At 48.0% G+C, this 27,895-nt stretch overlaps 1 protein-coding gene across 2 annotated transcripts; it reads left to right on the top strand.

Annotated features, from left to right (window-relative positions):
* Positions 1-120: 120 nt before the first annotated feature.
* On the top strand, positions 121-27,695 carry hcfc1b (host cell factor C1b). 2 transcript variants are annotated; one of them, XM_030055156.1, is made up of 28 exons: positions 121-1,718; positions 3,122-3,270; positions 3,510-3,670; positions 3,812-4,008; positions 4,121-4,205; positions 4,476-4,582; positions 7,989-8,168; positions 8,837-9,145; positions 11,090-11,238; positions 11,393-11,578; positions 12,850-13,077; positions 13,209-13,289; positions 13,504-13,705; positions 14,032-14,156; positions 14,383-14,518; positions 15,525-15,691; positions 18,577-18,734; positions 19,259-19,631; positions 19,748-19,901; positions 20,397-20,545; positions 20,632-20,805; positions 20,901-21,099; positions 23,272-23,430; positions 24,960-25,147; positions 25,431-25,574; positions 25,651-25,839; positions 26,583-26,889; positions 27,634-27,695. In XM_030055156.1, exons 1-28 carry the CDS (start codon positions 1,508-1,510, stop codon positions 27,693-27,695), a joined length of 4,929 nt encoding a protein of 1,642 aa, XP_029911016.1. In that variant the 5' UTR covers positions 121-1,507. The 2 variants fall into 2 exon arrangements, with proteins under 2 accessions (XP_029911016.1, XP_029911015.1); XM_030055155.1 differs by lacking the exons at positions 26,583-26,889; positions 27,634-27,695 and having other exon boundaries at positions 124-1,718; positions 18,577-18,730; positions 19,261-19,631; ... (1 more) ...; positions 25,431-25,565; positions 25,654-25,795.
* Positions 27,696-27,895: the final 200 nt, after the last annotated feature.

Raw genomic sequence — 27,895 nt, 5'->3', positions numbered from 1 at the left:
CCAAAACTGCTCAGGAGTGTGTGTGAGCGGGGAGCGGGCACCTGCTGCGGTTAGAAACCAGTTAGTTTACCATCAGCAGCACAGCTGTGACTGACCCGAGCCCTAACCCTGACCCTGACCCTGACCCTGACCCTGACCCTAACCCTAACCCTGACCCTGACCCTAACTCTGACTCTGAAGGGAGAGAGGCTGGTAAACACGGCCAGCATAGCTTCCAGCTGTGAGGCAGGTTAGCATAAAGGCTAAATGAACCAACGCCAAATCTCGCTCACCCTAGTTTTTATATGAAGTTATACTGTAGTATTGTATGCTAACTGTCCATAGTACTACTGTAGGGTTTCTAAAGGTATTATACGGTGACTGTGATTAATATGTAGTAAGACTGCAGTAAAGGTGGTTAAACCGCTGGCTAGCATTAGCCTCGTTTCCCCGGTGAAGCTAGCTGGGGACAGCAAGCTAAAGCTGCTAGCAGGAATAGCATCTGCTGCTAAATGAACTAATGTTAGTTTTTAGTGAAAACGGCCACACCTGAAACAAAATGCGCATTGCTGTGAATCAGGTGTGATGAAGCCAGGTTCCTGTACACCACGCCTGACTGTTCCTGCATCACTGAACACAACAAGAGACTGATCTGACTGAACAAAGTGTTGTGGGGAAATAAAAGTCTGTTTATTGCAGTTTGCTGTTGTGTTGTTGCTGTCTGCCTCGGTGTGAGGCTCCTCGCCATAGCAGCTGCATCCAGAGGATAAAACACTGAATACACAGGCTGATATGTCGCCATGGTCCAGCTGTATGGAATAAAGGCTCTCATGCTGTGATAACATGGGCTGCAGGTCTTCTCGCTGCCATTTTCAGGCTCAGTTTGTTTGGTTTGGTGGCTGCTAGCAGCAAGATGGCGGCTCCCATCCCCGCCGCTGTGGATCCGTAACTGCCAGTTTCCCTCAGCCTCCCTGTGTTCAGAGGGACACCCAGAGCAACCGGCCAGGCGCAGGCAGCAGCTGGACACATATTTACGTTTCTGATCAGCTTATATTCACCAGAGCTGTCAGCGGGTTACAGGTTTTTTCTGCAAAGCGTCCACCGGGCTAAGATGGCGGCTCCCAGGATGCGGTAGTTGCAAAGCTACTTAACTAACCCGGTGAAGATGAAGTAGAAACCCAAGTAGCACTGTTCTATTTCAACGGCATAGACGGCCGAAATAAAGCCACTGACACCAAGTACAGCAACTGCTGCTCACCGCAGACCAAATCTGAAATCAGAACAAGAAATCTGCTTATTTTAACGCACTGCTAGCATAGCTCACTCTGGCTAGGCTAGGCTAGGCTAGGCTAGCCGGCTAGTTAGCGCCGCTGTCAGAACAGAGGCTAGTGCCGTTAGCAGGGTTAGCCGAGCTGCACCCTGCACAGACCCAGCCAGCCACAGACACCAGGGGAAATAAACAGGAGTGGAGTTTGGAACAGGTTGTTTGCACTGAATTTGGATTTTCTCCCTCAAGAGGACAGCAGCCATGGCCTCGGAGCCGCCGGGCCGCCCCGCCGCGCTGCAGCCGCCGGGCCCCGCCGCCGCGCTGCAGCCGCGGTGGAAGCGGGTCCAGGGCTGGAGCGGCCCCGTGCCGCGGCCCCGCCACGGGCACCGAGCCGTGGCCATCAAAGAGCTGATGGTGGTGTTCGGAGGAGGGAACGAGGGCATCGTGGACGAGCTTCACGTCTACAACACAGGTGAGTGTTTACCTGTGTTCTGACGGAAGGTATGCTAATGCTAAAGGAGCGGAGCTAACGCTGCTAGCATGGGATAGCACACACCGCCTCTGCTCCTTTAGCTAGCTGTCATAAGCTAATGGCTGGAGTCAACTCTCTGTAAAAGAAAAGCCTTATATGACATAATTCGGCTGAGTCTTGCTATTTACAAATGCGCCTCAGAAAATTGCGCCAATACAAGGATCATTTTTATTGGAGTGGAACATTATTTAAAAGATGGAAGTGGAACTTGACCGGAAGTTTAAATGTTATCTGGTTAGCCGGGATGCTAGCAGGTTAGCCAGCTAGCCCGCACAGCCCCTCCGGCTGAAATACAAAGAGAAATGGCGCGTTTCAGTAAAAACATTGGTGACGTCACGTGTCCACGCCCCCCGCCAGTCAGCAGTCAGAACGTAAACATTAACACGCAGGAAAGCGTCATGACCCGGCGCGCGGAGCAGGACTGCCATACACTGTGCTCACGGTGATGATGATGATGATGATGATGATGATGATGATGATTAATGTGAAGAATTACAGTGAACATCCACCTCATGTGGACTCAGAGCAGTCAGACCGAGGCAGCAGCCTGATCCCAAACAGCTCGTCACCTCTGACCCAGTGAGATTGAGATTTGAGAGATTTGAGAGATTGAGATTTGATTTATTGGTCCCTGTAGGGAGGTTTGTCCTCACTGACTGTGCGTAACAAAGAGGGCAACATTGCACATGACAAGGCAGACATCAACAGTAACAACATGTGACTAAACATAACAGTGAAGCAATAACACAAAGCAGTGGCAGACAGACAGATGAGCGGGGCCTGCTGTTCAGGGCAGCTCTAGCTTTCCCGAGGCGAGCCCTCCTCACCTTGATGGTTCTGTACCTGTGCCCTGAAGGTAGGCATGATGTGCTGGTGCAGTGTGTGAGTGATGTCTTGTGCTCTGGTGTTTGCTAAGCGGGTGATAGTTCTGTGAGGTTGGGTGCCTCTGAGCCAACCCTGTACCTGATGCCTGCTGGCCTCTTCATGACATGTTTACACACAAGACATGTTGCTCAGCATCATCAGTAATGTGGAAATGATGACCGAGCAGCCAGAGACAAATAATACAGCAGCTACAACAGTGAAATAAGTTCAGAAAATGTCATTTTTTTCATGGTAGTGCAGCTTTTAAAATCCTGAAAAGACATCATGATATGGAATCCTGGATGATGGCTAATTTCATATCACAGTATTGATAAGTTATTGATATATTGCCCAGCCTTACTGAGCATCATGGAGGTGATCATCAGTACTTTACCTCAGTCAGCTGCGGTGGCCAGTGATGTCATCCTCATGTTGTTGTTGTTGTTGTTGTTGTTGTTGTTGTTGTTGTGTCCCTGCAGCCACCAACCAGTGGTTCATCCCGGCGGTGCGCGGTGACATCCCCCCGGGCTGCGCCGCCTACGGCTTCGTGTGTGACGGGACGAGGCTGCTGGTGTTCGGAGGGATGGTGGAGTACGGCAAATACAGCAGCGACCTGTATGAGCTGCAGGTACAGCACCTGGAGGAGGAGCCCGCCGCCGTGACGTCACACTAACAGAGTGCATACATGATGAAAAACACAGTGATACAACTCATTTGAATAAAAACAGGAGTGATTTGATCGAGACATTTTTTAATTAAATATTTATTTGCATCAGATCACTTCTTTGTTAACCAGTTTGTGTTTGATATGGATTATTACGTTGTGTATTGTATACTTTTATATTGTTTTGGTTATTGTTTACTCAGGCCAGTCGTTGGGAGTGGAAGCGTCTAAAGGCGAAGGCGCCAAAGAACGGCCCGCCCCCCTGCCCCCGCCTCGGACACAGCTTCTCCTTGATTGGTAACCGCTGCTACCTGTTTGGAGGACTGGCCAATGACAGCGAAGACCCCAAAAACAACATCCCCCGGTATCACATGTTTGTAAACAACCGTCTGTTTATCATAAACACTTTACAGACTGGAAACCCTGATTCTGTGTGTGTGTGTGTGTGTGTGTGTGTGTGTGTGTGTGTGTGTGTGCGTGCGTGCGTGCGTGTGTGTGTGTGCAGGTACCTGAATGACCTGTACACCCTGGAGCTGCGTCCGGGCTCCAGCGTGGTCGGCTGGGAGATCCCGGTGACGGTGGGCTCGCCGCCGCCGCCCAGAGAGAGTCACACCGCCGTCACGTCGCAGAGAAGCAACACACTGATCGTCTACGGAGGCATGAGCGGCTGTCGCCTGGGAGACCTGTGGACCCTCTGCATAGGTGAGACAGGCTGGCTGAGAGAGAGACACACAGGCTGACAGACAGGTTTGATTGTTCAGTCTGTTGTTTTTGTGCTTAGCTCTGATTGGTTCTTGTTGTGATGATGTCACAGACTCTCTGACCTGGAGCAAGCCGAACATCAGTGGGACCGCCCCCCTCCCCCGCAGCCTCCACTCTGCCACCACCATCAACAACAAGTACACACACACACACACACACACACACACACACACACACACACACACACACACTGCCATCACCATCCTGCTGTTTGTTGGTTCTGGAGTTAACACCTGTCCCTCTTTCTGTCTCTGCCTCCCTGCTTTCTCTCTCTTTCTACATGTTCCTCTCTACCTGTCTGTCTCTCCACCTCTGTGTCTACCTGTCTTGCTCTACCTGTCTGTCATTCTCCACCTGTCTGTCTGTCTGTGTGTGTCTGTCTCTCTCTCCACCTGTCTGTCTGTCAGGATGTATGTGTTTGGTGGCTGGGTTCCTCTGGTGATGGATGATGTTAAAGTGGCAACTCATGAGAAGGAGTGGAAGTGCACCAACACACTGGCCTGCCTCAACCTGGGTGCGTGTACACACACACACACACACACACACACACACACACACACAGTGTGACTTTACATATGACATGATGAAGTGTGGGGCAGCTGATCTGTGATCAGATCCTCTCTGGCTGCCAACCTGTTTGAGGTGGAAACTCTGCAGGCTCAATATTTTGTTCCTTCTGCTTGATGTGCGCCAGGATAGGCTCCGCCCCCTTGACCCCAATATGGACAAGCAGTTTGACATGAGTAAGTCCATGGCCATATGTTGTGCTTGGTGCAGCCAGGTACACAGGACTCTGAATGGAACAGTTATATAAACAGATTGTTTAATTCAGGATAAGACGAATACTCACAGTATTTAGTCCGTGTGAAAATATGAATATAGTACAAAACACAACATCAAATAGCAAATCAAATTTACAAAAGAGAAAACACTGCAACCAATCAGAAACCACAAGCACAAATCCCAAATCACAACAACATGAAGTCAGAGTGGAACAGGTAGCTACCGCTCGCCGCTGATTGGACGCCGCTGGACGCCACATGGCTCTGATTGGATCAGATCTTTCTTTAAACGCTCTGCTTCTTTAAACGTGTTCAGAGTGCCGCCGCCAACACAGCCATGTTATTCTGACATGTTGTCAAAAATAAGTCAATCATAATTTGTCTTTCAATCAGTTTCTAGGTTAAATAATTCATTTTGATTCCTTCTTTCACTTCATTCTCTAAAATAAATAACCTAAGCTAAATCATTGTTCAAGTTATTGTATCAGTTAATCAGTTTCTAAGTTAAGTTTCATTTATTCATTAATAGTGAATTTTCTAAATCAAATAATCTTTTTCCAAGGCCTAATATTTATAAAATTGAGTTCAAGACTTTTTTCTGTTATGTAGATTAAGATGAACAGAATCATACACGTGTGTGTGTGTGTGTGTGTGTATATGTATGTATGTATGTATATACATACATACATAGATAGTACATAGTCAGTTTTGCACCTGTTCTGATTAAGTACATCACCTATTAGAAATAACATTAAACTCCAAGTAATATTAAGTCAAAAGAGAATAATTATAACTTGGTATCCTCTGTTCTGTTATTGTCAGATCTGCCATGTTATACCTGATAAATAAAATATGATTATCTAAAAGTCAAGGCCATAAAGACAGTGAGTTTGTTTAAAAAAAAAAAAAAAAAAGGTGCGGTATTAGAATTTTGCATTTAACACTTTAAGGAACTGCAGACATCCGGTTATCCCTCTTCTTTATTTATGTTGGAAATGCTTGTAAACATCACTGTAAATAATAAAATTATGGATAAAGGCAGTTTTAGTGAGATGATGGAGAATTCTTTGAGTAAACTGATTTCGCTTTCTTACTACCTGCTGCTTCATCAAGTCACTCATTTAAGTTTACACATGAGCTTATAAAAATGCCAGTGACAGATTAACGCCGGTAATAAATGCTGATCAGGTGATCTGAAGTCAGCACAACATGAAGGACCGAGCACAGATGAAACACACGCTCCTCCTCGTGCTGCTGATCTGAGAGCAGCTGCATCAGCCTCCATGTTGCTGTGAGAGAGAAACCATCCTGCTGCTTCACTCTGCATCCCCACCATGCTGCCACACACACACACACACACACACACACACACATACACCAGACAGACCCCAGACTGCAGGGTTATTTTATCTGGAAAAAAACACAAATTGACCACCCAGTCTCTCTCTCTCTCTCTCTCTCTCTCTCTCTCTCTCTCTCTCTCTCTCTCTCTCACTCACACTCACACACTCACTCTCCCTCTCACACACACACACACACACTCACTCACACACTCACTCACACACTCACTCACACACACAGCTCGGGTGTGTGTCTGCTCAGTCAGATGTTGGGTCGACTGCACTGACAAACACATCAGATTAAATGAGACACAGAAGCAGCAGTGATCTCCATCAGATATAAGTTGTGAACACACCCCTCACGTGTCAGAGCGGGTGGGGCTCCACAGACGGGCTGCTGGGAAACCAAAGCCTCTTGTCTGCAGGCGGAGCTCCAGCGGCTCCGTGGCCGGGCTGCCTAGCTACTTACCCCCGCAAGATTCAGCTCATGGAGCTTCTAAACTCTGAAAATGTGGGATCAAATTTTTGATTCACCACCAACAGTCGTAAAACTGCCAATATTTGAAATCTGCACATTTGATCTGCGGCCTCAAAAAATATTAGAAGTGAATTTAAAGATGAAATAGCGTACGAAACAGTCCAAACAGTCATTTATCTGCTGCTCCCGACGCTGCCGGCGTGACTCTGCCATGTTTGGCTGTGAAGGTGTTGCCTTCAAGTTCAGCCAGGAGAAGGCGGCGTTCCTGGGCCGGGCGTGAAGGAGCCGGAGGAATGTCCTCAACCGGGCCGAAGCTGCTGAGGCTAAAGCAGGCAGCACGACGGACAGGACGCCGCGTCCAATCAGCTGCCTCCTCCGCTTTGAGTCACTGCTGCTGTGATTTCCTGATTTTTGCTTGTGGTTTCTGATTTGTCGATGTGTTTTCTCTTTTGTAAATATGAGTTGCTACTTGTTGTTGTGTTTGGTTATGCGGTTGTGTTTTTTAAATAAACGTGAAGAATAGCTGCAGGAGGCTCTGAGTGCCTGGGATGTTTTGGAAGTTGGCCGCTCGCCTTCTGTACAGGAGCTTTATTTAAAAAGGAGACAAACTTAAATGTATTTTCTGTCGGTGTATTTAAAGGCCGATCAGCGACGTTAAGCATGCTGTGTAAATGGTTGTGAAAGCGTCGGAGCGCCGCCTCGGCAGCGTTTAACCTGTTATGTGAAATGGAGCCAAACCTTGGAGCGTTTTGCCTTCTGCATCTTCATTGATCCTCTCATTATCAGTCCTGATCAGCACACCTGCTACTCAGCAGGTGTGCTGAGTAGCAGGTGTGCTGAGTAGCAGGTGTGCTGGTCAGCAGGTGTGCTGGTCAGCAGGTGTGCTGATCAGCAGGTGTGCTGGTCAGCAGGTGTGCTGATCAGCAGGTGTGCTGGTCAGCAGGTGTGCTGAGTAGCAGGTGTGCTGAGTAGCGGCGCTGACATCACGTTCAGCAACTGCAAGTTGATGCTGGAACACCAGGGGGGCACCGAAATTTCTCTTGTCTTGTTACTACCGTTTACGTCGGACCCGGTGCCCTATTGGCACCGCGTTTCGGTACCCAACCCTGTCACTGAGGGCCCCGCAGGTCCCCAGACCCCAGCTTGAGCACCACTGACCTTTTTTACAGTTTTTATTTTTACTAACTGCCTTCTTTACATCTCTGTGTGGTGGTTCAGGGTTAAGTGTTACCTGCTTACCTGTCTGTCCACCTGTCTGCTTCCACCTGTCTTTCTCCCACCTGTCTCCCTCCCCCTGTCTGTCCTCCTGTCTCGCTGCAGACTCTATGTGCTGGGAGACGGTGGTGATGGACAGCCTGGAGGAGAACGTCCCGCGGGCGAGGGCGGGGCACTGCAGCGTGGCCATCAACTCCAGGCTGTACGTGTGGAGCGGCCGGGACGGCTACAGGAAGGCCTGGAACAACCAGGTGTGCTGCAAGGACCTGTGGTACCTTGAGACAGGTACGCTCACGCCCATCAGTGTGATCAAAAGTATGACGACACCAACACCAAGCCATCGTCACAGCCCGGGTTACACTGATTCATAGTTTTATTTAGACACTGTCTTACCTAGGGATGAGTGTTGTTTGGATTTTATTGACACTACCCTTATTGATGCTGCTTTTCAATTCTTTATATTTCGTTCGTTCTTTTTTGCACAAAAAGTTAAAATAAATTAAGACCACAGTGGAAAGACTGTGAAGATTTTATTTAAATTTTATTTTATTTTATTTAAATGTTATTAAATGTTTTTAGCACAACAACTGTCACTAATATAGAAAGAAAGAACACCACCTGTCCTCTGTCCTCCTGTCCAGTTACACCATTTGGTTGGACTAAACTATTTATAATATGAAAATATATGTAGAACTATATAAATATATGTATATATGTGTGTGTGTGTGTGTGTATATCTATCTATGTGTCTATATATATATATATATATAGACACATAGATAGATATGAAATCCCAGGAGGCAGGTCAGTGTTCTGTTGCTGTATATGAAACAGATAATGTCCATCACTATTATCAGAATACAGACTTCTGTCTGCCTGTCTGTGTACCTGTCTGCCTGTCTGACCTGTCTGTCTGTCTGACCTGTCTGTCTGTCTGACCTGTCTGTCTTCAGAGCGTCCCGTGGCTCCGTCCCGGGTTCAGCTGGTTCGTGCCAACACGTCGTCTCTGGAGGTGAGTTGGGGTCCGTCTCAGACCGCCGACACCTACCTGCTGCAGCTGCAGAAGTATGACATCCCGGCCGCGCCCGCCGCCGCCACGCCCGCCTCCAGCCCGGCCTCTGCTCCTGCAGCCAGCTCCCCGAAGAGCCACAGCCTCGTCACCGCCACGCCGGCCAACCAGGCAGTCCCAATGTCAGGCATCACACTGAGCCCCTCCCCCACCGCCTCGCTGCCCACCAGCCCACTGGCTGCAAGAGCACCAGGTGATAGACCAGACCTGCAGGAGATAGATTAGACCTGCAGGAGGTAGACCAGGCCTGCAGGAGATAGACCAGACCTGCAGGAGATAGATTAGACCTGCAGGAGGTAGACCAGGCCTGCAGGAGATAGACCAGGCCTGCAGGAGGTAGACCAGACCTGCAGGAGATAGACCAGACCTGCAGGAGATAGATTAGACCTGCAGGAGGTAGACCAGGCCTGCAGGAGGTAGACCAGGCCTGCAGGAGATAGACCAGACCTGCAGGAGGTAGATTAGACCTGCAGGAGGTAGACCAGACCTGCAGGAGGTAGACTAGACCTGCAGGAGGTAGATTAGACCTGCAGGAGATAGACCAGACCTGCAGGAGGTAGACCAGACCTGCAGGAGGTAGACCAGACCTGCAGGAGGTAGATTAGACCTGCAGGAGATAGACTAGACCTGCAGGAGGTAGATTAGACCTGCAGGAGATAGACCAGACCTGCAGGAGGAAGATAAGACCTGCAGGAGATAGACTAGACCTGCAGGAGATAGACCAGACCTGCAGGAGGTAGACCAGACCTGCAGGAGATAGATTAGACCTGCAGGAGGTAGACCAGACCTGCAGGAGGTAGACCAGACCTGCAGGAGGTAGATTAGACCTGCAGGAGGTAGATTAGACCTGCAGGAGATAGACCAGACCTGCAGGAGATAGACCAGACCTGCAGGAGGTAGATTAGACCTGCAGGAGATAGACTAGACCTGCAGGAGATAGATTAGACCTGCAGGAGGTAGACTAGACCTGCAGGAGATAGACTAGACCTGCAGGAGATAGATTAGACCTGCAGGAGGTAGACTAGACCTGCAGGAGGTAGACTAGACCTGCAGGAGATAGATTAGACCTGCAGGAGGTAGACTAGACCTGCAGGAGGTAGACTAGACCTGCAGGAGATAGATTAGACCTGCAGGAGGTAGACCAGACCTGCAGGAGGTAGATTAGCCCAGACATTAGACAGTTGACTGATCACGTTAAAAGGGCAGTTGATCTAGTTTCTGTGTGTGGAAGACCTCCATCAGGTTTGGTCCACGGGTACGGCCCTATGAAATCCACTTTACTTTTTCCCACATTCTGTTTTATTTTTTCCCAAATTCCGTTTTTGCCGTTTCAATTTTTGGAAATTCCGTTTTTTACCTTTTACTCTTATTTTACTACCAAAAAAGGAGTGTTTTTAATGTTAATGACTAAAATGCTAATGACTGAAATGCACACAAATGAAATAGAAATGACCTTAAATTAATTGAGGTAACAAATAAACAACACTTTATTTATTTATTTAACAATTACGTTGTTATAGCAATAAGTGGTGAAAATGATATGTTATTAATGACTGAACAAAAATGACAAGAGGATGCATCAGTGATTATTTCACCTGAGGGTTGATGAACACATTTAACTTAAGAGATTGTTAACTGAGTATTGACTGTTGTACGTTCAGGCTCTTCACATTAACTTCCAAATGACGGTGTTTAGGACCCTGCAGTGTCCTGCATCGGAGTCTCATCCACAACAACACAGTACTTTTTACCACACAGGAGATGCTGCTCAAACACTCAGTATGTAGTGCACTGACAAACACATCAAATTAATGTGATTCTCTCCAGACATACATTCATATTCCACACAAAAACAGCATTTCATTCAAATTATGTCAAATTCTGTGATATTCCGTGTTAAAAATAGATTCTGTTTTATTTGGCTAATTCCGTGATTCCATCCGCGATTCTGTGATCGTGGAAATTATGGGGCCCTGCCTGAGCTCCTTCCCTGTGGTGAGAGGGAGAGCTTCGTCAGGAGAGTTTTGCTCACACATGAATAAAGGAGATACAGAGCAGAAAACACACAGCTGTGTTAACCAGGATTAATATGAGCTGTATTTGTCACGTTTCTGATTTTGGTGCTCTAATTTCCCAGCTGTCCTGAAGGTTGCGGCAGCTCCCAGCTCCACCGGAGCAGCCTCCATTGTCACCGTGCGACAGGCCACACCCAAAGCCCCTGTCGCCGTGACGACGCTTCCTGCTGGTGTTCGTATGGTGGTGCCAGCGCAGGCCAGCCAGGGGACGGTATGACATCATCTTCACACACACTAGCTAGCTTAACTGCTACGTCGCTGCTAGACCACGTATCATGTCTGTGGGATTTGTGCTGGTATCCTAATCAGCTGATCGCTCAGTCACACTGAGCTGTGTCTCACTCTGCTTCCTGTCTGCCTCTCAGCCAATGGGCAGCAGCCCTCAGATGAGTGGCATGGCGGCACTGGCGGCGGCGGCCGCAGCCACTCAGAAGATCCCGCCCTCTTCGGCGGCTGTGCTGAACGTCCCGGCCGGAGCTGCTCTTGTTAAAACAGTGGCCGTCAGCCCGGCGTCCAGCAGCCTGCCGGTCAAGGTCGCCGCACCTGTCATGGTCAGTTCATCAGTTTATCACCGTATACATGACTCTGTTCTGATGATTGATCATTTATTCATCCCCAAAGGAAAACCTTTATTGCCCGTAGTCAAGCCACTTTTTCTGTTCGTGCATCTCACACCTGGAATTCAGTTCCAAGCACGATACGTGAACTTCCGACTCTGACATCTTTTACTAAACAGCTTAAAGCTTGGCTACTGGAAGAACAACACTGTTGCCATAACCATGCATAAACCTGTGTATTTGTTCAATGTAATTAATATGTCAAGGGTTCCATCCGCAATTTCTATTGAGCACATACATTATTATTACTTTCCTCTTCCTCATTAACTTTTCTTTTTTTTTTTTTTTTTCTGTTTGTTGGGCTACATCTCCATTTATTTTTTCTTTTAGGTACTAGGGCAATGTGCAATGCAACACGCACTTTATGTTCTTGCATAATTGGGTACTCTCTGTATCATAAAATTACCATTGTTGGTATACAATCATCTACTGCAATATGTAATCGGGTAATGTGCAATTTTCACAAATTAGGCACTGGGGCAATGTGCAACGCAACAAGCACTTTATACTTCTATATAACTAGGTACTCTAGGTATCAAATTACCATCGTTGGTATTAGATTATTGTAATATGCAATTGAGTATTAGGCAATCAAAATAGCACTTTATGTATTTTTTTTTTTTTTTTGGGGGGGGGGCAATTTGCAATACAATAATGCACTTTACACTTTAGCACTTTGCACTTTAACCAGCCCCTCGACATATAATTCTAGTGTTTAATTTAGTGTTTAAGCTGTGGTGAAATGCGCACGGTCCCCTGAGCCTTGGCCTGTATGTTTTATGATCAACTATGTTGTTTGTCTTGTCTTGTTCTGTTGTTTTGTTTTGTTGTTATTGTGAATGAACGTTGTACAACACCAACCTGCCAATGGGACTAGAGATGGAAATTAGCCACACGGCTACAATCTCACGTGTTTACATTTATATGTGCATTAACATGTACTGTCCCATTTCTTTCTTTTAAAAAATAAATAAATCTACAAATCTACAAAATTAGAACAGTGATCAGGCTCAGGGACATGAGCCTGGGCTGAGGATGTGATGACTCAGCAGGTGGGGCAGGTGCAGGTGGGGGGAGGGGGGGGGCTCTGTGGGAGGAGAACTGGGTAACAGCAGGAAGGAGCTGTTATCAGGATACAGGCCTGCCTCTCTGTCTCTCTCTCTCACCTGTCTCTCCTCCTGTCTTTCTCTACCTGTCTCTCTCAGGTCAGTAATCCAGCCACCAGGATGCTGAAGACGGCAGCGGCTCAGGTGGGCGGGGCCACGGTAGTCTCCACCCCCGACACCCCCGGCCGGCCGATCATCACGGTGCACAAGTCTGGCACGGTGACGGTGGCCCAGCAGGCCCAGGTGGTTACCACGGTGATGGGTGGAGTCACGAAGACCATCACTCTGGTGAAGAGCCCGCTCAGCATGGGAGGGGGCGGAGCTCTGGTGAGGGGTGGGGCTGTCCGTAACGCTGCTATTTAGGGGTGTGTGTGTGTGTGTGTGTCTGTGTGTGTGTGTGTGTGTGTGTGTGTGTGTGTGTCGTCATGACAACCTCACCCCTCTGCTCTCTGTTTCAGATCGGTAACCTTGGCAACCTGGGGAAGGTGATGTCAGTCCAGACAGGAGGCGTGACTGGTCAAACTGCCCAGATCATACAGGTGCTGGGTTCTGCTGGGTTCTACTGGGTTCTACTGGGTTCTGCTGGTTTCTGCTGGGTTCTAGTCTTTTCTGCTGTGGTCGTTCAATAAAATAGATGAATGTTCATGAGCCAGAAGAAACAGGAACCAAGATGCTGACACTGCTCTGTGTGTGTGTGTGTGTGTGTGTGTGTGTGTGTGTGTGTGTGTGTGTGTGTGTGTGTGTGTGTGTCAGACGAAGGGGGGCGCTCTCCCGGCAGGCACCATACTGAAGCTGGTGACATCATCAGACGGGAAACAGACCACCATCCTCAGCACCACACAGGCCGGCGCCACGGCAACCAAGCCCACCATCCTGGGTGTTTCCCCGGCAACCTCCAAACCAGGAACCACCATCATCAAGACCATCCCGATGTCTGCCCTGCAGGGGGGGGCAGGTGGGGGGCACACACACACACACACACACACACACGCACACACACACACTGAGACACACAGTGTCTGTCAGTTCAGATTCAGTTACAGATTGTCTGACTCCAGAATGGACCACATGCAGAAAGAATTGATATTAGTATTGATATTGGTATTGATATTGGTATTGATATTGGTATGGATTGGTATTGGTGAAAACTGGACGAGAGCATCTCAGTCCAGCTTGGCTCAGCTCTGCATTAATTTTAGCACTTTCTGTGTGTGTGTGCGTGTGTGTGTGTGCGTGTGTGTGTGTGTGTGTGTGTGCGTGTGTGTGTGCGCGCGCTGACAGGAGTGTCTGGCAGTAAGAGCCCCATCACCATCCTCACCACCAAGATGGTGACAGCAGGAACTGCCGGCAAGATCCTCACCACTGTCCCCAAAATCTCTGCTGGGGGGCAGCAGGGCCTGACCCAGGTACACACACACACACACACACACACACACACTGTAAATGTTGACATCTGTATGTGTTTTTTATTTGTATTGTGTTCAAACAAATAGCAGCTGTTAACGATTGGTGGCCGACCAATCAGAGCACTCACTCTTTGCTGATGCTTGCTGTGTGTGTGTGTGTGTGTGTGTGTGTGTGTGTGTGTGTGTGTGTGTGCGTGCGTGTGTGTGCGTGCGTGCGTGCACGCAGGTGGTTCTGAAAGGGGCTCCAGGTGCGCCTGGTACCATCCTCAGGACTGTCCCCATGAGTGGAGTCAGACTGGTGTCACCAGGAACTGCCGGCACCAAACCCACTGTCACCACGCTGGTTGTCAAGGCAACCACAGGTACATGCAAGACTGCGTGTCTGTCTGTCTGTCTGTGGTGCCTCAGGTGGAGGTCACTGAGGTCAGGCCTGACTCTTCAGCCTGGCTCAGTGTTGAGATCCAGGTGTCAGACTGGATCCTGTTTATTGTTGTGGTTATTTATTTGCCCATTAAAGCAAAAAGGAACAATGAAAACAGAGCAGGTTGTGCAGGTCGCTGCCCCGTCTGTATACAGCTAGTTAAGACAGTCCACAGCCCTCACACACTTGATTCCACTACAGAAACAGCAGCAGCAATCAAACATTTAACCCCAAACTGAGAATAGATCATCTTCTTTATCAAGGATAAAGAAGAGATTCATGATCGATTTAAAATGTAAAAGGTTTCTAATCTGTTCTTAAATATCAACAGAATGAAAGAAATATTTGCCAGGTGTTGATGAGACGTCCACAGCTCAGCTCCTCCAGGCTTTAGCAGAAACTGCCCCCAGTGGGGAGATTCACTGGCAGGTGTAGATGATTTCTGAGTTAAGTATGAAATAATTTATCCAAACACTCAAAAGACCTGTTCATCTGGAACATATCATCATACAGAAGCAGAGCGGCACACGGCCGACACGTCTGTTCAACACAAAGATCCTTTATGTTGGGCCAAGACATCTCCGCTCTGTGAATATGAAACATGTTCAGTGCAATATCAGGGCATTTACCATCATCTGGGATGGATGCACACACAGCCAATCATTTGGCAGAGATACAGAGAGGTGAGCTGTCTCTCTCTCTGCAGGTGTAGTTTCAGGTCAGCTGTCTCCCTCTCTGCAGGTGTAGTTTCAGGTCAGCTGTCTCTCTCCCTCTCTGCAGGTGTAGTTTCAGGTCAGTTGTAGTTTCAGGTCAGCTGTCTCTCTCTCTGTAGGTGTAGTTTCAGGTCAGCTGTCTCTCTCTCTCTCTGCAGGTGTAGTTTCAGGTCAGCTGTCTCTCTCTCTGCAGGTGTAGTTTCAGGTCAGCTGTCTCGCTCTCTCTCTCTGCAGGTGTGTCCAGTCTGGCCTCAGTAACAGGAAGTGTTTCCACCAGTGTGGCAGGAGGAGGTGTGGCCACTGCTAACGCCTCCTTGGTAACACCCGTCACCACCCTGGCCACCATTGGTACGCTGGCAAGCCATGTTACCACGGCAGCAGCCACCGCAGCACCTACACAGGTACAACACACACACACACACACACACAGAGGCAGTGAGTGTCAGCTGTGTGTTTGTGGAACTCAAAGAGCCAGATAGATTTCCTGTTTGTGTGTAGTTTCATTTTTGAGTTCTCTGACAATGAAAATCTGCTAACACAAGTGCTAGCTAGAATCTTCTGCATTTTGTGTCAGATTTCGCAGTGTAAACAGACATGTAAACACACAGACATGTAAACACAGACATGTAAACACAGACATGTAAACACAGACATGTAAACACACAGACATGTAAACAGACATGTAAACACAGACATGTAAACACACAGACATGTAAACACACACATGTAAACACACAGACATGTAAACAGACATGTAAACATAGACATGTAAACACACACATGTAAACACACAGACATGTAAACACACAGACATGTAAACAGACATGTAAACATAGACATATAAACACACAGACATGTAAACACAGACATGTAAACACAGACATGTAAACACAGACATGTAAACACACAGACATGTAAACAGACATGTAAACACACAGACATGTAAACAGACATGTAAAACACACACATGTAAACACACAGACATGTAAACATACACATGTAAACAGACATGTAAACACACACATGTAAACAGACATGTAAACACAGACATGTAAACACAGACATGTAAACACACAGACATGTAAACAGACATGTAAACATAGACATGTAAACACACAGACATGTAAACACAGACATGTAAACACACATGTCAAAACACACACATGTCAACACACACACATGTAAACACACACACGTAAACACACATGTCAACACACACACATGTAAACTCACAGACATGTAAATAGACATGTAAACACAAACATGTAAACACACGTCAAAACACACACATGTCAACACACACACATGTAAACACACACACGTAAACACACATGTAAACACACAGACATGTAAACACACATGTAAACACAGACATGTAAACACAGACATGTAAACGGACATGTAAACAGACATGTAAACACAGACATGTAAAGACACAGACATGTAAACAGACATGTAAACAGACATGTAAACACAGACATGTAAAGACACAGACATGTAAACACAGACATGTAAACACACAGACATGTAAACATAGACATGTAAACAGACATGTAAACACAGACATGTAAACACAGACATGTAAACGGACATGTAAACACAGACATGTAAACACAGACATGTAAACGGACATGTAAACAGACATGTAAACAGACATGTAAACACAGACATGTAAAGACACAGACATGTAAACAGACATGTAAACAGACATGTAAACAGACATGTAAACACAGACATGTAAACACAGACATGTAAACACACACATGTAAACACACAGACATGTAAACACAGACATGTAAACACAGACATGTAAACACACAGACATGTAAACATAGACATGTAAACAGACATGTAAACATAGACATGTAAACAGACATGTAAACACAGACATGTAAACAGACATGTAAACACACAGACATGTAAACAGACATGTAAACACAGACATGTAAACACACAGACATGTAAACACACACATGTAAACACACAGACATGTAAACACACGTCAACACACACACATGTAAACACAGACATGTAGACAGACATGTAAACAGACATGTAAACACAGACATGTAAACACACAGACATGTAAACAGACATGTAAACACAGACATGTAAACACAGACATGTAAACATAGACATGTAAACACACAGACATGTAAACACACAGACATGTAAACACACAGACATGAAAACACAGACATGTAAACACACATGTAAACACAGACATGTAAACACACATGTAAACACACAGACATGTAAACACAGACATGTAAACACAGACATGTAAACATAGACATGTAAACACACAGACATGTAAACACACAGACATGTAAACACACAGACATGAAAACACAGACATGTAAACACACATGTAAACACAGACATGTAAACACACATGTAAACACAGACATGTAAACACAGACATGTAAACACAGACATGTAAACATAGACATGTAAACACACAGACATGTAAACACACAGACATGTAAACACACAGACATGAAAACACAGACATGTAAACACACATGAAAACACAGACATGTAAACACACATGTAAACAGACATGTAAACACACATGTAAACACAGATCTGTGTGTTATGTGTCGGTTTTCCACACTGGCCAGCGGTGAGTGCTGGTTAGGAGTGAACATCAGAGCGATCTGTCAGAGCATTCCAAGCTGTCGTCCATCAGACTTAGAGGTCAGAGGTCAGAGTTGTGATGTAAATACATTCCAGTTAAAACCACAGGAGAAAATGGACACACACACAACAAGGTAATGTTGGTGTGGCAGTGTCATGAATCGACAAGAACGTAAAGATCTGCCCTGAGCTGGCAGCTGGTGTGACGCATGTCAGAGGACGTTTGCAGCAAAAACTACGCTGTTCCAACTCTGCCAGCCGTCCAAACTGTAAAGACCACAGTCACATCAGGTTTTAGCGTGAGGATTTGACCTTCATGCCAGACCGCTGTGAGAGTAGACCCCCGTCAGCCGGCAGTCTTGTGTTGCACATTGAACAAAACGTAACATCAGCTCACATCCTCCGACCGCTTCCTGGCAGCATTGCAGTGCTGCGGTGGTGTACTTCCTGTGTGCGGTGGTGTACTTCCTGTGTGTGGTGGTGTACTTCCTGTCTGTGGTGGTGTACTTCCTGTCTGTGGTGGTGTACTTCCTGTGTGCGGTGGTGTACTTCCTGTGTGCGGTGGTGTACTTCCTGTGTGCGGTGGTGTACTTCCTGTGTGCAGTGGTGTACTTCCTGTGTGCAGTGGTGTACTTCCTGTGTGCAGGTGACTCTGATCACAGCTCCCAGCGGCGTTGAGGCTCAGCCTCTGGCTCAGGATCTGCCGGCCTCCATCATGGCTTCTCCCACCTCAGAGCACCCTGGGAGTACCCTGACTACTACGAGTACTACTGCAGAGGGGGAGTCAGATACTGCTACAGGTACTTCTACTACTGACAACTTTACTGTTGATACTAGTTCTGCAATGACTTCTGCTGCTGCTACTACTGTGGTGGTGGTGGTGGGCTGGTACTGCAGTACTGCTACTTCTACTGATGTTACTCCTGCTTCTGCAGTAGGTGTGATAGCTGTATGATCTGCACTTCCACACACGCATAGTGTACACACAATACTGTGGCCTGTTGGCACCATACAGGCTAATGTATTGTCATATGAAGCCTGTTTCTAGCAGTTCTTATTTTCCCATTTTGATTCTTCACCTTATTTCATTGTTGACTGTGTTACGCACCTGCATGTGTTACGCACCTGCATGTGTTACGCACCTGCATGTGTTACGCACCTGCATGTGATACGCACCTGCATGTGTTACTCACCTGCATGTGTTACGCACCTGCATGTGTTACTCACCTGCATGTGTGCTCCCATCTGTTCAAAAACTGGTCCTGGTATTGTATTGGCATCACTTGTTAGTGGATGCTGTTGGTTCTGATCTTCTGTGTGTGACCTGTAGTGACCCTGGTCTGCTCCAACCCGCCCTGCGAGACGCATGACACCGGCACCACCAACACCGCAACCGTCGCCACGGCAACCATCGGTGGCAGCTCAGAGCGAGTATGCTCCAACCCGCCCTGCGAGACGCACGACACCGGCACCACTAACACCGCAACCGTCGCCACGGCAACCATCGGTGGCAGCACAGAGCGAGTATGCTCCAACCCGCCCTGCGAGACGCACGACACCGGCACCACTAACACCGCAACCGTCGCCACGGCAACCATCGGTGGCAGCACAGAGCGAGTATGCTCCAACCCGCCCTGCGAGACGCACGACACCGGCACCACTAACACCGCAACGACCACTAGTGCCCGAGGACTCACTCAGGTACGAGTTGGTGGTTAGAGCTAACAGGTGATTGGTTAGTGGGTCAGGTCAGTGTGCAGATGCCAGTCTGACTGCTGTGTGTGTGTGTGTGTGTGTGTGTGTGTGTGTGTGTGTAGGTGTGTTCTAACCCTCCATGTGAGACTCATGAAACTGGAACAACGAACACAGCGACGGACAGCCGAGCCTCTCTGACATCACAGAGAGTCTGTTCCAACCCGCCATGCGAGACACATGAGACCGGAACCACCAACACCCCCACTACTGCTACAGGTACTGCAGTACTACTGCAACTACTGCAGTACATCTGCCACTACTGCCACAGGTACTGCAGTACGACTGCAACTACTGCAGTACATCTGCCACTATGGCCACAGGTACTGCAGTACTGCTACTACTCCTGCCATATGGGTTTTGTTTGTTATTAACACATATATACGAAACTTTATAAAACATAAAAAATAAATCAAAAGTAATGAGGGCCCAAGAGCTGAGCCTTGTGGTACACCGCAGAGAACTGGTTCCATTACAAGATGCAAACTGCTGACCACCTGTGAGGAAACTTGTCATTCCCAAGATGTGAACGCTTCTGACGAGCAGTGAGGTGATTAACTGTCAGATGCCCTAGATAAATTTAAAAAAGTACCTATAGTGAGTACTGATAGTACTATGAGTATTGTGAGTACTGAGTACTGTGCAGCAGTTTCCTGTTCTAGTTCTGCTCTGCTGTGCTCTGTGGTGACGATGTCACTTCCTGTTCCCCTGCAGCCCAGCAGGGCGGCGACAGCCTGCAGGGTGACGGCAGTTCCACCGACGCTACTTCCCCCGCAGACCCCGCCTCCTCCACCACAGTCAATCCCGGCAGAGCTGTTACCACGGTTACACAGGCCACGCCCACCCCTGGGCCCTCCATACCAGTGCGTAGTAAATACAAGGAAGCACACTTTATTGTTATTTTACTATAAAGAAAAATGCAGCTCCCATCATGCCCCTCTGTCTGCAGGAGATCTCCTCATTGGTTGGAGAGGACAGGGCGGAGTCTTCTGCAGGTATCGCCATGGTGACAGCAGAGGAGGAGGAGCCGATGCAGACACACAGCCAGTCAGAGGCAGTGATGTCATCAGCAGCCTCCATGCTGCAAGTTCATGTGGAAGCTATGGACACACAGAGCACACAGGTACACACACACACACACACACACACACACACACGCACACACACTTACCCAGAACCCCCTGTGGTGTAAGCTGCCTGTCTCACTGTCTCTCCCAGATGGCGTCCACTGACAGTGGTCTGCCTCAGGAGCTGATGTCATCAGAGGGGGACAGTGGAGAGGTGGTTACCGGGGCAACAACCCTCATGGTGACAGGCTTGACCCCAGACCAGCTGGCTGTCACCACAGCAACAGAGGATGCAGCACAGCAGGCAACAATACAGGCGGTACTACAGGCAGCAAGACAGGCTGTGCTCAGTAAGACACACACACGCACACACACACGCACGCACACACACACACACACACACACACACACACACGCAGAGTAAATCCACTACAGTAGTTCTCCAGGGTTGGCTGGACTTCCTCAATGGGGAACAGTGGGCCGTGGTTTGTGTTGTGCATAGTAGGGCTGCATGATTATGGCCAAAATGATAATCACGATTATTTTGATCAATATTGTAATCACGATTATTCATCATGTTAGGGAAAGCATCTGTATTTTTATTGCACTACTTTTAAACAAACAATATGTGAACAGTTTTCAGTGCATAATGAATCTTTAAATAAGAATAAATGCTTAATAATAGTAAAAAAAAATAAAAATTTACCCAAGAATTTAAAATTTACCAAGGGCTAACTGAATAGGGCTGCATAAAATCTGTTTTATTTTTTTACCTTTTACTCTTATTTTACTACCAAAAAAGGAGTGTTTTTAATGTTAATGACTAAAATGTTAATGACTGAAATGCACACAAATGAAATAGAAATTACCTTAAATTAATTGAGGTAACAAATAAACAACACTTTATTTATTTATTTAACAATTACGTTGTTATAGCAATAAGTGGTGAAAATGATATGTTATTAATGACTGAACAAAAATGACAAGAGGATGCATCAGTAATTATTTCACCTGAGGGTTGATGAACACATTTAACTTAAAAGATTGTTAACTGAGTATTGACTGTTGTACGTACAGGCTCTTCAACAATATGTTAAATTATTATTATTTTAAAAATGTAAATTACTTATCAAACAGACCTAACAGTTCAGCTACCAATGAATAAGCAGTAGTATGCCTGTGATAACACAGATTGAAAAATAAGCCAAAGTGATACCTCTTCTCTGAATAGACAATCTATGTCAGTGCGCTGCTGTAGCTGGAGAGTTTCTCTGCCTGTTGGACTCGTACGGGGCAGGTGCAGGTGTTGGAATGGTTTTCCTTGGTGGTGCAGGTGCAGGTGAAACCACTGGAGGGGTCGTGCCACCCAGATTTGCTTCCCTCCATGTAATTTTCCCCAGACATACGTTCATATTCCACACACAAACAGCATTTCATTCAAATGATGTCAAATTCTGTGATATTCCGTGTTAAAAATAGATTCCGTTTTATTTGGCTAATTCCATGATTCCGTCCGCGATACTGTGATCGTGGAAATTCTCGGGCCCTGCCTGAATAAATATGCTATTACAGAGTGCAAACACAAAGTGCGACTCAATGGAAACAACTGCAGCTTATCCAGAACAGGCAGTGACGTCAGGCTCAGGCCTGCAGAAACAGCCTGTCAACATCCTGTGGCCTGAGAGACAAGCGAGGGCAGGCGCTGCATTTCACTGCATTTCACTGCATTTCACTGCATTTCACTGCATTTCCCTGCATGCTCTGCCTTCCTCTGCTGACATGTCTCGCTCTCATCAGTCCACCGAGGAACCTGAGGCTGCCGCTGCAGGGTGCACTCATTTGTTATTTAGGCAGCTTAATGAAGCCTTAACCGTGCGTTCGCCCCCTGGTGGTTGGCTGACTGCTGGCTGAGAAAGTGCTTCATCAGATTTGCAGCAGAGCCGCAATTTAAATGTCAGTATCACCGACGATCAGGCTCATTTAATCATGGCAGCCAAAATCGTGATCACGATTAAAAGTTCATTCATTGTGCAGCTGTAGTGCATAGTAATAGTCAATATTACTTCAATTACTTGAATATTCTTCTGTATTTGTATCACTGAGGATTTTTAAGCAGCAGATAAGAGACTTAAAAAAAAGCTTGTAGTGCTTTGAGGTTTATTTAACAATAAAACCTCATTTACTTCAGAGTATTTCCTCAACACATGACTAAAGTTCAATGTGTGCTACACATTGTTCCTCAGAGGATCTTAAGCAAACTGCTCAGGAACACATTTCAGATGCATTTACCCTCTTCACACTGGATGTCAAATCAAAATGAGAGAAAGAATCCAACATAACTGAGTGAGGAGGAATGGTTTAACATCTGTAAATCACACATAATTACTTCAAGTTCAGGTCAGTGGAGAGAATTTGTATGGAAAGAAATCAGGTTTTTCATCACTCCTATGATAAAACAGTTGTGTTGTATATGACAGTTTATTTAGCTCTGTAGTGACTGGTTGTGTTGTGTGGGACCTCAGCAGGTGAGGGCGCTGTGGACCCGTCCATGTCCATCGTGCTGACTCCGCAGGAGCTGGCAGCTCTGGTCCAACAGCAGCAGCTGCAGGAGCTCCAGAACCAGAACCAACCTGAACCTCAACCGGAACCCGAACCCAGCCAGCCCCCCCCCCTTCCCACAGGTACACACACGGTCTGGCCGTGAGACGTTTCCCTCTGCCGCTGTCCCAGCGAGCAGACGCTGCTGAGGGGATTCCTTCCATTCAGACCGGCTCCTCTGGATCAGCCAGTCCTCTGTTTGTAATCAGAGTCACCCTTCATTCAGTTAGTGATGTTTCCTGCTGCCTCACAGGAGCCACTCTGTCATTTTAAAAGAGCAATCAACATGGTAGTGTTAGCTCCCGATTCTTTTGTTGAAAGGCCAACAGACCGGAGTCAGTCTTCAGTTTTCAGATGAAATATTTGTTATGGTCCCATATAAAGCAAGGCAGCGCTGGTCTCAGTGTGACAGAGCTCCACAGGATCTCAGTCAGAATGAGCCCCGATATCAGGAAATGATGCATATTTATGTTCTTGGGCTGGGCCCGCCCCGTACAGAGGGTGGGCCCGCCCCGTACAGAGGGTGGGCCCGCCCCGTACAGAGGCCGGGCCCGCCCCGTACAGAGGCCGGGCCCGCCCCGTACAGAGGCTGGGCCCCGTACAGAGGGTGGGCCCGCCCCGTACAGAGGGTGGGCCCGCCCCGTACAGAGGGTGGGCCCGCCCCGTACAGAGGGTGGGCCCGCCCCGTACAGAGGGTGGGCCCGCCCCGTACAGAGGCTGGGCCCGCCCCGTACAGAGGGTGGGCCCGCCCCGTACAGAGGCTGGGCCCGCCCCGTACAGAGGCCGGGCCCGCCCCGTACAGAGGCTGGGCCCTGCCCCGTACAGAGGCCGGGCCCGCCCCGTACAGAGGGTGGGCCCGTACAGAGGCCGGGCCCGCCCTGTACAGAGGGTGGGCCCCGTACAGAGGCCGGGCCTGCCCCGTACAGAGGCCGGGCCCCGTACAGAGGGTGGGCCCGCCCCGTACAGAGGGTAGAGAATAATTGTCCAGTTACCCGGACATGGACAGGCCAACCACTGTCCATGCCGTGTTTCTGGAATGTGTGATGCTATGTGTGTGTGTGTGTGTGTGTGTGTGTGTGTGTGTGTGTGTGTGTGTTGACTGGGCGTGTATCTAATGCAACAGACCTAAATAACAAGATAGAGAAAGTCCATCTGGCTCCTGCTGTGTCTGTCCTCTGCTGCCCTGAACTATGTAAGACACTGGATAATGCAAGAAACACTGAACTATACGGCCAATTGTAACAGTAGCAGTGATTGTAAAAGCACACACACACACAAATACATATATATATATATATATATATATAGATATATATATAGATATATGTGTGTGTGTGTGTGTGTGTGTGTGTGTATATATGTGTATATATATATATATATGTGTGTATATATACCTCATAGTATAATGCAGTGCAGTAGCAGACCTCTGCTAACTGCAGCCTCAGTGATAAACGTGGCTGAGCTGCTGTGTTTACGTCTGTGCAGCTGTTCTCAGATCAGATTAAATCTGGGATTTTGTCTGGTTTGTGTGACTGTTTTCATCACGGCTGTCAATAAAGTTTACTCCTTTTATAAAGCTGACCTGACAGCCCATGTTCCCTGTGTTTCCCAGAAGGCCTTGCTCCAGCCGACAGCCTGAACGACCCGGCAGCAGAGAGTAACGGGCACGAGCTGTCGTCGTCCGCGGTAACCAGCGCTGTGGCCCGATTGGCCAGTACGTTTGGTCCAACCCCTCCCCTGTCAGCCGGCCAGGTTAAGATACAGAGCGCCGCCACGGCAACTGACGTGGCCAATGGCATCGCAGCGACAGGCTGGGGTAAGACACACACACACACACACACACACACACACACACACACACACACACACACACACACACACACACACACACACACACACACACAGGCTGAGGTTTTTTTAATAGTTTGCAAACCTGCTCCTACAGTAGACACCCCACCCTGTTACTGCTCAGTCAACCCCTCCCAACACACACACACACACACACACACACAGGCATAGAGACCACTGCCCATAGCTGGCTAAACGTGTGTGTGTGTGTGTGTGTGTGTGTGTGTGTGCGCAGAAGCAGGGTGTCCCGGAGGCGGCGGCGAAGCCGGCGGCGAAGAAGGACGGTCAGTGGTACGATGTGGGCGTCGTCAAGGTGACCAACATGGTGGTGACGCACTACTACGTCCCATATGACGACAACATGGCCGACGTAAGCTTTGTTTACACCGACACGCAGACGGGACGTCCAGACGCAGCCGTGACATCGGTGCTGATTGGTTGTTGATGTGTGTCAGCAGGACGGCTCGGGGGCGGGGCCAGACTACAGTCAGATGAGGAAGGTGGAGCTCCAGCCCGGAACGGCCTACAAGTTCCGGGTGGCGGGGATCAACATCTGCGGGCGCGGGGCGTTCTCCGAGGTGTCGGCCTTCAAGACCTGCCTGCCCGGCTTCCCCGGGGCGCCCTGCGCCATCAAGATCAGCAAGGTCAGGACCCTAACCCTGACCCTGACCCTGATCAGCTGATCGGTGTGTGTGTGTGTGTGTGTGTGTGTGTGTGTGTGTGTGTGTGTGTGTGTGTGTGTGTGTGTGTGTGTGTGTGTGTGTGTGTGTGTGTGTGTGTGTGTCGCTGTGGCGTGAGCTTCCTGCTCTCTCTTCATCGTTTGGGGTTTTTGCTGCTGGTCAGTCTGAGGAGACGTCCGAGGAAAGAACTTCCTTGGTGGGAAAAAAACAATGCAGCTCAGCACGGTGCAGCCTTGTTGCCATGGAAACCCACAGCAGAGCTCTGAGGTGTGATGCTGCTGCCAGCCAGCAGGGGGAGACGCACACCACTGCCTCACACCAGAGTTATGATCGTTGTGCATTTGTCATTAGTTTTTCTTTTTCTTTTGTTCTGTGCTTCTGTCCGTCGTCCGGCTCGGCCTCGTCGCTCCTCGGTCTCTGGACCAGCCGGAGCTCCACGCCTCCTCATGTCGGCGTTCTCTCCTGAATGGATCTTTGTGTGCTGGTGTAGAAAAATCCCATGTTTTCTTTGGAAGAAAGTGAACTATAATAACCCGGGTCTCACACATGCAGTTTATATTTGTTTACATTTATTTTTATTGTATTCCTGTTTCTCATTGTGTGTGTGTGTGTGTGTGTGTGTGTGTGTGTGTGTGTGTGTGTGTGTGTGTGTGTGTGTGTGTGTGTGTGTGCGTGTGTGTGTGTGCGTGCACGTGTGTGTGTGTCAGAACCCGGACGGGGCCCAGCTGACGTGGGAGCCTCCCTCCGTCACGTCGGGGAAGATCATAGAGTACTCGGTGTACCTCGCCATCCAGTCCAGCCAGGCGGACAAACCCAGCTCAGGCTCCGCCCCCGGCCCCGCCCAGCTGGCCTTCATGCGGGTGTTCTGCGGGCCCAACCCGTCCTGCCTGGTGCCGTCGTCCAGCCTGGCCAACGCCCACATCGACTACACCACCAAGCCCGCCATCATCTTCCGCATCGCCGCACGCAACCAGAAGGGCTACGGGCCGGCCACGCAGGTCCGGTGGCTGCAGGGTGAGCCGCTCACGTGCATCACAACTCACGGTCATGATCATGTTTTCAAAGGGCCACTGGCTGCAGGTGGAGGTGAGCATACTGATGATGATGGTGGTGATGGGATAGGAGCTGTTACTCTGAATATTCATTGGTTCAAACTGAACCCCTGAGCAAAATCACTTGTTTCTTTAAAAAACACTGTATCTAAAATCAAATTACAAGAGGATGGCCATAAACTCTGAAGGGAAAACAATCTGTAAGTTTACAAGAACATGACAAAAGAAAAGAACGTTTGGGGAAGAAATCACTAAAAAAAAAATGACCTCCAAAACTTCTTTTGAAAAATTGCCAAAAGTGGATCTGTAATTATTTTGATTATACATTAAAAATAGTTTTAGAAATTTCATAAAATTACCAACAATTTGCAGAAAAACATGCTAAAAAGCAATATAACAACAACAACAACAACAACAACAACAACAACAACAACAACAATAATAATAATAATTCAGGGGGGAAAATACTCAAAAAATTAGAAATAAAATTAGAAATAAAGTGATTTAGTCTGGAGTGTCTGGGTTCCTCCTCACAGCTTCATTGTTCGTTCTGGTGGAGACAAACCTTTGCTGCTGAACTGCAGGTTGATGCTCTCTGCTGCACCGTGAACACACTGAAACCTGTCTGTCTCTCTCTGTCTGCCTGTCTGTCTCTCTCTGTCTGCCTGTCTGTCTCTCTCTGTCTGCCTGTCTGTCTCTCCTGTAGAAACTGGGAAGGACGCAGTGAAACCAGCAGTGAAGAGACCAGGAGCCTCACCTGACATGTAAGACACACGTACCATAGCAACCACCCAGAGCAGCATAGCAACCTCCTAGCAACCACCCAGAGCAGCATAGCAACCTCATAGCAACCACCCAGAGCAGCATAGCAACCCCATAGTTTCTTCAGGAAATGCACCTTTGTTTTGCACCAATCAGCTGGCAGCTGCAGAACAGGACTCATCCTGTCCTGTCTGCGGCTCGTCCTG

The sequence above is a fragment of the Myripristis murdjan genome, chromosome 7, assembly GCF_902150065.1.
Source record: "Myripristis murdjan chromosome 7, fMyrMur1.1, whole genome shotgun sequence".
NCBI lineage: Eukaryota > Metazoa > Chordata > Actinopteri > Holocentriformes > Holocentridae > Myripristis > Myripristis murdjan.
Note: the sequence above shows the minus strand (reverse complement) of the source record. Positions and strands in the feature narration are given on the sequence as shown.